Genomic DNA, 10448 nt, shown 5'->3' with positions numbered 1-10448 from the left:
AGTGATACAAATGGTATACTTTTAACTTTCTTCTTCTCTAGAAGAGAGGAGGAGAAAAGAATCTTTCCCTCCTGTTGTCATCCGACAGCACCAATAACGCACCATAACCGTCCCTCCCAGAAAGTTTCTCATCCATCATCACTACTATGTTCTCCGCAACCTCCTTCTCTTCCTCCATACCCACCCCCATGCTCTCTCTTCCATGGCCATAACATCCCATGTCCTCTTCCTCCGCCGTAGCTTCATATTCTTTGAGCGTTGAAGTTACTAATATTTTCTCCTAAATCTTGGATGATATTATAAACCGCTCCTGATGCACTGCCTCGATCAATCGATTTGCTGTATATTATCCGATTCTCCAATAGGACAAGCAGAATGGAACAAAAATCGAAACCATAATTCTAATTACCGAAATATATAACCAATTAAACATAACCGCCGAATACAAAGTCCCAAAAACTTGGAAACCTTTTAATTTGATGCCTTCTTATTCGTATTGATCTATGTAGGATGTCAACAAGACAAGCATATACAATAGTATGCTAATAATAATAAGAGCTACGATTCCTTATTATCATATTCTTTTTTCATTTACCTATGCTAAACATAGATTATCACGCCAAACAATGAAATGACCTCATCATCACACATGTCACCAATCTATAAATACAGACATCAATTGCAATATGGTTCTTTCAGAGCGTCATTGAAAATCTTTAGAAAAACAAAAAGAAAGATAATTAAAAGCGTTCTTGATTGTGAGACATGTCTTCTAATTATCCAAATAGTTGCGGCTTCAAACGCGAGTTCAACAGCGATGAAATAAGCCCTATAATGGTGCAGGATCCTTCTTGCATAATCTTCTATTCCTGTCCCAACCTATCCGACTTGGATGATACTACTACTCCTTTCTATACAGTAAAAGACCGTTTTAGCCCCGAAGAGAAAAGAATCTTGGAGAATACTTTCATCCACTGGAGCCACACTATAAGCTCTTCTTTGGATGAAATTTCACAAACCAAAAGGCTGAGAAGAACCACAAGCATCCCAATTTCTCTAGAAAATCTCTCAATAAACCCGATTTATGGCTCGAATTATAATAAAAATAGCATCCAAACGCACATCAGAGATCACATAAAAAGTTGTTCGCAGATGTACCGCGCTGCCGAGGCAGTTGAAGAGGCAGCACAAGACATGATTAATTCGGAAGGCGGCGGAGAAGATGGCTGCGATGGAATGAGGCTTGTTCAACTGCTAATCTCTTGCGCCGAGGCCGTTGCGTGTCGTGACAAATCGCACGCTTCGATACTTCTATCAGAACTCAAGTCTAGCGCCTTGGTTTTCGGCACCGCCTTCCAGCGAGTAGCGTCCTGCTACGTGCAGGGCTTGTCCGAGCGATTGTCTTTGATTCAGCCGTGTTTTGGTCCGGTGGCGGTGGCGCAACCAATGATGAACATAATGGACGCCGCTTCGGAGAAGATGGAAGAAGCGTTCAGGCTGGTGTATGAAATCTGTCCACATATTCGATTCGGACATTTCGTGGCAAATTCCGCGATAGTGGAAGCCTTTGAGGGTGAGAGTCTTGTCCATGTGGTAGACCTCGGCATGAGTCTAGGCCTATCACATGGTCACCAATGGAGGGGCCTAATCCAATCCTTGGCCAACCGCTCCGGGGCCTGTGTTCGCAGGCTCCGGATCACCGCGGTTGGTCTCTGTATTGGCAGATTCCGGATCATTGGTGATGAACTCTCTGTTTACGCGAATAGCATGGGAATCAACTTTGAATTCTCCGTTGTGCAGAAGAATCTAGAGAATCTAAAACCTGAAGATGTCATAAAAGAAGATAATGAGGTTCTTGTGGTGAATAGTATCCTTCAGTTGCATTGTGTTGTTAAAGAAAGCCGTGGCGCTTTGAACTCTGTGCTTCAGATGATTCACGGGCTTTCGCCAAAGGTATTGGTTATGGTTGAGCAGGATTCGAGTCACAATGGACCGTTTTTTCTTGGAAGGTTTATGGAATCTTTGCATTACTACTCTGCAATATTTGATTCGCTTGATGCAATGTTGCCCAAGTATGATACGAAGAGAGCGAAGATGGAGCAGTTTTACTTTGCTGAGGAGATAAAGAACATTGTGAGCTGTGAGGGGCCGCTTCGGATGGAGCGGCACGAGAGGGTGGACCAGTGGCGGAGGAGGATGAGCCGGGCGGGGTTCCAGGGTTCGCCGATTAAGATGGTGGCGCAGGCAAAGCAGTGGCTTGTGAAGAACAAGGTTTGTGATGGATATACTGTTGTGGAAGAGAAAGGGTGCTTGGTTCTTGGTTGGAAATCAAAGCCTATTGTTGCAGCTTCTTGTTGGAAGTGTTGAATACAAGAATCTCCATTCTCCCTTGCAGTATGATATATGTTTGATTGGAATAAGCAAATGACAATAAATAATGGCTATTCGTCAGAATTAAGCTATGTTATGTCGTGTTCTCTGCTTGAATAATGTGTGTTTGGAATACCCAAAATAATATCTCGGAGTGAGAATGAATCCTATCAGTGTTTTCCGTGTTTGTCAGTTCAGAATCGAAATAAAGAGGATAATATACTTTTGTTGTTTGGTGTGCATTTAAATATGGGGAGGAACTTATCATGTATATTCCAACAATTTTTTAATAAGAAAGCCGAGAGAACCAACTCTTATATCAGCTAATTTTAAATAATTTTATTTAATATATATTAATTTTAAATTATTTTTTAAAATCAAAATATGATTAATGGATTTTTAATATTTTAAATAAAATAAATATAATATTTACCATAATAAATAATTTTACGAATATTTAGCGAAATAAATATCCTTACTATTTCTCGTTTACAGTGCAAACGAGATGAATTTCCATGTGTCTCGTTTACACTGTAAACAAGATATGATAAGTCAAGCGGACATTTGTATATCTCTTTTATACTGTAAACGAGATGACATTCATCTCGTTTACAGTGTAAACAATATATATAAGATATGATAAGTCAAGCGGACATTTGTATATCTCTTTTATACTGTAAACGAGATGACATTCATCTCGTTTACAGTGTAAACAATATATATATATATGTGTGTGTGTGTGTGTGTGTGTGTGTGTGTGTGTGTGTGTGTGTGTCACAAATATACAGCTTGTATAAAAGGATGTGTAACTCTTGGTATTCTTCACATACATTTTTCTTCTTCTGTTTCTTATTTCTCTCAAAAACATAGCTGAATGGCCGGTAACAATCCATTCATAGTCGTGATTCTTCATCCCAATTGTTGCATGAGAAATGGCGACAACGAGGTGACATTCGAGTGTGAGGATCCGATATTGTTTTGCACTCAACATGTGGAGACCTTGTCGGATTTGAAGAGTTTGATATTGAGCAAGCTCGGTGGGACACAAGCGAGGGAAATCGGAAGGGTGGCGTATAGGTTGCTGGCACCCATGAAAAATGGATTCTTCCGGTTTCGACTATTCCGACTTCACGGAGACGAGCATGTGCGACTGAGGTGGGTCACGGTGGTAGTGGGTCGTCCGTCCACAAAACCTACTTGCAGGACGACCGACCTCTCGCACCACCTCCCGTTCATGTCGTGATTCCGGAGCATGAGACAGAGGAGGGTGAGGAGAAGTCAGACGATGATTACGTAGCAGACAGTGAGGACAGTGAGTCCTCCGATGGTGGCAATGAAGATGAGTTTATGCCGAAGACACCTGCGGGTGCTGTGTAGCGCCATGTCCTGCCTCCACCTCATCCAATTCCGGCACTATCGACTGTGCCAAGTCATTGTCACAGTCTACATCTATGCATGAGAGGATCCCAATATCTGACAGTTGTGGAGTGGATTACAATCTGGATGGTGGTTTGGAGTTTCGGGTCGGACACAAGTTCAGAAGCTGAGAGGCGGTGCTTCAAGGTGTGATGAACTACATTATTCGAAGGAGTGTTGAGTACCACGTGATCGAGTCCGACTGCTTAAAGTACCATGTGCAGTGCTATCAAGCCGATACTGGGTGTCAATGGAGCCTCTGTGTCGCCTTTCGTCAGAATCTCGGATTCTGGTAAGTTCAAGTTTAATTGTGATTTTGAGTAGTTTTGTCTTATACGTTATTTCGGCTAGACATGCCTTGTAAGAATAAATCTTATTCTGTGGTGATTAGGGATGTTTAGAAGTTTGGTGGACCACACAGTTGTCTGGCACCCACCATGTCTCAAGAACATCGTCAGTTAGATAGCAGTCTCATCTGTAGAGTCATATTGCCCATGATTCAGTCCAACCCGTCTGTCAGTATCCCAGTCTTGCAAGGTGCGGTGTAGGCAAGCTATCACTTTAAACCCTCATACAGAAAGGTGTGGATGGCAAAGCAGAAGGCCATTGTACGAATCTACAGTGATTGGGAAGAGTCGTACAACAAGGTGCCGAAGCTGTTTCAGACAGTGCAGAGCTGCTTTCCCAGGACAATATGTGACCTATGGGTCAAACCGTACTTCAGGCACTCCTTTAGATTGAGCGGCCACCATACATCCTCACCTCGACCAGTAGTAGTCAGGTACCTGTCAACGAAAATGGTGTGTTAGAAATTTCCTTAACTCATAAGAAGTTAAATCTTATAACGCAAGATAGAAAAAAAACATCAACCTCACCTATCAAGATTTACCGGAGTGTTCGGTACCTGCTGCTCTCCATTGAACTGCCATTTCACCTTATCAACGTGGTGAAAACGGACAATATTGAAGCATAATAGGGGGATGGCTAACAACCATGTCCCCCACTCCTCCTCATCACGAAACCAGGGCGGACACAAAGCCTGCAGGGTGGGGTCATCGTAGACTCTCCAGGAAAACTAAAGATAAAAAGTTTTCAGTATAACAAGCAGGCTAAAGAATACGATAAATATCTAGTTATACAAAATAAAAAAACATGCGTATTCTATAAAAAAAAAGTATATTTCTCACCTCGCAGCCAGCGGATACTGGTAGACCCCTCTGTCTGGTGGACACCACTAGGGAAATCTTTGGTAGATCCATGACATGAACAATGGAGTGCAGCCAGCAATATCCGTGACGCCCCGCTGAGCCGCCAAAGATAGGGACTCATACATCCACGCCAGCACAGCCGAGCCACAAGAGAACGCTCTACACTCTGCAAAGTCCCAGAGCAGCGGTAGCCAACGAAAGTGGACCAGATTGTTAGACTTGTCGGTCATCAGATACCCTCCGATCAGTAACATGATATAACACTTGGCGTACTGTCGGAGGGTCTCAGGATCCTCTGTCTGGGGCATCTGTCAGACACGGTCTCGTAGCCACACAAGCTTTAGGGTGAACGACTCCTTCTGCTGTGCCTGCTGTGCTGCCACGGGAGGCCTCACGCCGAGGAGCTGCTCCACCAACGCCCACGTCTCCGTTTGGTACCACCTACCAAAGTCACGAAGGCACCCCCTAACTGGGTTTCCGCGTGCACGTAAGCCAAGGTGGTACGCCACGTTCCTATAGGGTGATAGTGACCTCACCCCACTGGAGATTGAATGTGTGCATCTCTGGATGCCATCGCTCCACCAGTGCCAAAATCAGGGAGTTGTCAAAGGTAAAATCCCTGCGGGGCACGGTGTTGCCGAATTTGGCCTCAGCCGGATACGGGACAATGGCGTTCGGTGGGGATAAGGTATGACTCACTCGCCGGGGCAATAGGAGGCGAGGCCTCTGATATAAAGACAAATAAAAATAAAATTTAAATTATACAAAATAAATTATAACTTATAAATTCTTTGTTTCACATTTTAAAATGTTAATTATTCTTTTCGTAATATTTATCTATCAAACGTCTTACGAATAATTATTTCTATTACTACTTTTATTACAAGTTAACCAATACAATACAACAAAATAAAGTCTAACATGTCTAATAAATAAAAATATCGAAGTTTATTAACGTATACAATGTCTTACTATTATAATTTTATTAAAATTATAAATACGAACAACATACCATAGCAACAAGAGCATTCCAAACTCATGATATTTATGTCATACCCGTCTAGTCCAGGCAGATAGAGTTCTAAATAAAACCTAGAGACCTAACTCCTAACCCATATACCAATGCTCCAAATCTTCATGAATACCCTAACAATGGCAACATCATTAAATTTAACAACCATAATGAAACTAACCTCAAATTCGGTCGCGCCCGGCGTAATGTGTCGTCTCGTTCAGCCTGTTAACGTCCTCATCATTCCCCACTAGGCGCGCCATCAACGCTTGGGTCAAATGTATAGTCAGAAAGGGTTAAAAGGGGGGGAGAAAGAGGTTGACAGAGTCAAAATGGAGACCGAAAGTCGGCTGTGAACGACTTCCATATATAGCCGCGTACGAGACATATCTCGTTTACAGTGTAAACGAAATGGCAATAAATGTATCTCGTTTACAGTGTAAACGAGATATACATGTGTCATGCAGACGTGTCATATCTCGTTTACACTGTAAACAAGATATGAAAGGGGAATTTCAATAAGTAATTTTTCAAAAAATTATTTATTTCGATAAATATTATATTTATTTTATTTATTAAAATAAAAAACCCTATGATTAATCGATATTATGTTTTTGAATAATAAGGATTTAGTAAATTAATCGCTTTTTAAATATAGTGTCGTCAACTTTTTCTTTCATAGTGTCGACCATTTTCTTCGTGTAGACCACCACTTTGCTGCCACTGCAGTGTGCCACCATTTCTGTCGCATCGCTATTTTCGTGGTGTGCCGTCATTTCGCCGCTGGTGCAGGGACAAGAAACCTCCAATTGTAATGAAAGAAGCATCCCTTCTCAAAAAAAAAAAGAAACATCTAATCTCAAATAAAAGGAACATTCTATCTCGTATGAAGTCGTCTACTAAGTTTCTAAACCCAAAACAGAGATGAAACATCCAGTAGATCGAAGAAACAACATCCACTAATCTTTGGAGGATGGGACATGACTCGATGGCATAACGGAAGAGGAGGAGGAGGCAAGACACGATAGAGAAGGAAAAAGAGACGCAGCATCACGGCAGAGACGGTTGAGATGTGACATGACGAAAGAGACAGACTGTGCAGCGCAACGACATGGTGGCGACAGAATTAAAAGTTGTGCAGCACAGCGGAAGAAGAGTATGACTCGGCGTGACTTCTCGACCATGGTGGACGGTGCCCACGTAGCAGAAGCAACATGACACAATGAACTCATTCACGGCAGCATTGGAGGAGACAACAGTGGCACAAACGTGGTCTATGACAAAGATTGATGGCGCGGGTGACGGCATGCAGAGTTAAAAAGTGACACGATTGCATGTTTTCTTTTGAAACTAGAGTTAGGAGGAATATTAATGGAGTGAGTTTTTTTTTCTGTAGTTTCGGGTCCAATCCAATAAAAATTGGCAGAAGTTGGTGGACTCTTTGTTAGTTAACTTGTGAAAATGTTTTTTAATTGATTGACTTCTTATATTTTTAAAATGACAAGAAGCATTCTTCTGAGATATACTTAACAATGACTAGTGATGATGTGTTAGTGAATTTAGACTTTAGAGTAACAAAGTATACATTATTTTGTGTTTTTTTTTTACATTTTTAAGTATTTAAAGTCACATACAAAAAAAATATTTGTTTTTTACTTTAAAAAATATAAAAAAGTACAAAAGATTATACTAATTTTATTTTTAGTAAAATATATTTTATAATTTTTATACTGTAGTTTTTATCTATTTTAACTTATATTATTTTTATCACTAATTTAGATTAACATCTTAAATATATATTAATGTAAGTGTGTAGATAATATGCCCTTTTTTATTTTTCTTTTGATGTGTTTCGCAAAAATGCGACGCTATGAATATTTTTGTTCTTTGTTCCTTGACCACTCGTATGCTATTTGAACCTATAGCCTAGTCTTCAATCATATCAATTAAAGGTACTCACGCCACTTGTCGCTTCTCTTATAGTTGTATAGAATTATTAATTAATAAACCATATTTTCTAACTAGTGACTACGAAATAATACAATTTTATTTTTTTGTGTTATTATCTCACATAGATAAGTGGCTTATCCATTTTTAAAATTCGTTCTCTCTTATTTTTTTTTTATGAAATTGATAGTGACTCAGAGAGAAAAAATTATTGTTGTTAGTGTTTAATTAATAAAAATTAGAAAGAGATGTTGATATCTCTTTATTAGAAAGAGATCTAAAAAAGTGACATTCAATTTAACAGTATAATGTTAATGAACGTAATAAAATTTGTAAAGCATATATAATTGTTGGGCCATACCAACCAACAAATATTAGCTACCAACTTTTAGTAATAACAATCATCGTTGATGATTTCATTTCTCTTGGTTTAAGAAATTTTTAAATTGGTTAGAATATTCACGGAAAAAAAATGCTGCATATTGTTTGTCTTGCTAATTGTTTGGAAAATATTATGGTGCCTGCAATGATGAAAAAATGCATTTTCAGAATTAGAATTAAGTAATTAAAAAAAAGTAAATAATGAGGGTAAATTGTGTATTTGTATGTCACGAGAATTATATTTCTAATTCTCTCCATAATTTATGTGTGAAATCTTGTGATGATTTAATAGCTCAATCTAACCACATAGGCAAACTTTTTTATAGGCATAGTGATGAGACTATTGCATATAACTGTTTAAAGTTTAAAACATCTATTGATACTATTCGAAGGCTTGTATTTTAAACATGTGCATTTAGAGGCTACGATGAAAGTCCTGAGTCATTGAATAGTAAAAATTTTATTGAGTTAATTAAACTTTTAGCTTCCTGTAATCAGAATGTTAATAACGTTGTCCTTGAAAATTGATAAACCACAATTTGATGGTTTATTTTGTATTGAAATTTGTGGATTTTATCAACTTATCCTATATTTATTTATTAAAATAGCATGATTTTGTGAATTCCTTCTAAATTGTGCTTAAGATTAAAAACATACTTTTTACGCCTTAATTTATTAAATTTAATTCACTTTAATCCATATGCTTTGATGTATTTGTTGAAGTGATTTCAGGTTTAGAAGGCAAGGATGGATTAAAGAAGTGAAAAAAAAAAACATACAAAGTAGAGAATTTATGAAGAAATGAAGTTTGAAGCATTTTCAAAGTCATGCATACGCATGCCTCATGCGTACACACGTTTTGGAAATTCGCAAATTTATGTGCACACATGCCTCATGCGTACGCATGACTGTCAGCACGTGACTTCACTTAAGTGAAAACGTGGATTGCGATTTCAGGACTTTCGTGGGCCCAATCCAACTCATTCTGAAGTATTTTAAGTCAAACTCAAGGAGAATCAAGGGAGGAGCAATTAGGATAGTTTTAGATTATATTTTAGGTTAGATTTCTAGCAAGAGAAACTCTTTCTTCTCTCTAGAATTTAGGATTTTAGATTTAGTCTTCTCCTCAAATTTAGATTTTGATCTTGTTTTAATTGATTTTTCTTGGCATTTTCTTATTCTAGCATCTTAATTCTTGTAGTTTTACTTGTTACTCTTTTTATTTTGTCACTTTTATGTTTATGAACTCTTGTTAATTTTGATTTCTTTTAATACAATTTGATATTTTAAATTTCTTTGATGCTTGGTTGAATTATTATTATTATTATTGTTTTCTTGCAATTAGTAGTCATAGATTTTATTATTCATGCAATTTACCATGTTTTTCCTTTTATGAATGATAAATGTTTGATAAAATGCCTCTTTTAGTTTTAGTGTAGTTTTTCACACTATTGCCTTGGGATTGAGGACTTCGGTGATCTTGAGTCATTGATGTCCAATATTGATTGATGATTTAGGGTTGTTAGTTGATTTTGTTTCTAACGCTAGTCTTTCACTACGCTAACTAGTGAGTTGGTTAGGATTTGTAGATTAAGATCAATTATGCCTATTTGACTTTTCTCAATGTATAGAGGTTGATTAAGTGGGATTAACTCTTCATAATTGCCATGTTTGTGATCAATGACTAGGATAGGAAACCTCGACTCTCAACCCTTGCCAAAACCTTTTTAGTATTTGAATTTCCTTTCCTTTACTAGTTGATTGTCATTTACTTTCTTGCTATTTAATTTTGTATCAATTGCTATCTCACCCCCGGTTTCTCATAACTAATGATACGCACACCTCACAACAATTCTTTTGAGAGACGATCCGGGACTTAGAACTCCCAGTTTTTATTGGTTTGTATTATGACAAACAAATTAAACTTTGATTGAGAGTTAACTGTTGGTCTAGACTATGCTTGCAATGAAATTCTATTGAGAAATTCTAGACTGACATTAATCCTTTCATCAAGTTTTTAGCACCGTAATCGGGGAGTTGCTTTTTGGTTGTTTGCTTGTTTTTGTTAATAGTTTGAATTGTATTTTTCTTGACTCTTGGTATCTTTTGTTTTT

The 10448-nt window shown here is 38.2% G+C and overlaps 1 protein-coding gene across 1 annotated transcript; it reads left to right on the top strand.

Moving 5' to 3' along the window:
• Positions 1-765: 765 nt before the first annotated feature.
• On the top strand, positions 766-2367 carry LOC107491113 (GRAS family protein RAD1-like). The gene has a single exon (XM_016111877.3). The coding sequence runs from the start codon at positions 766-768 to the stop codon at positions 2365-2367; it is 1602 nt and encodes a 533-aa protein (XP_015967363.1).
• The last annotated feature ends 8081 nt before the right edge of the window (positions 2368-10448 follow it).

Source organism: Arachis duranensis, chromosome 1 (assembly GCF_000817695.3).
Source record: "Arachis duranensis cultivar V14167 chromosome 1, aradu.V14167.gnm2.J7QH, whole genome shotgun sequence".
Classification (NCBI taxonomy): domain Eukaryota; kingdom Viridiplantae; phylum Streptophyta; class Magnoliopsida; order Fabales; family Fabaceae; genus Arachis; species Arachis duranensis.
Note: the sequence above shows the minus strand (reverse complement) of the source record. Positions and strands in the feature narration are given on the sequence as shown.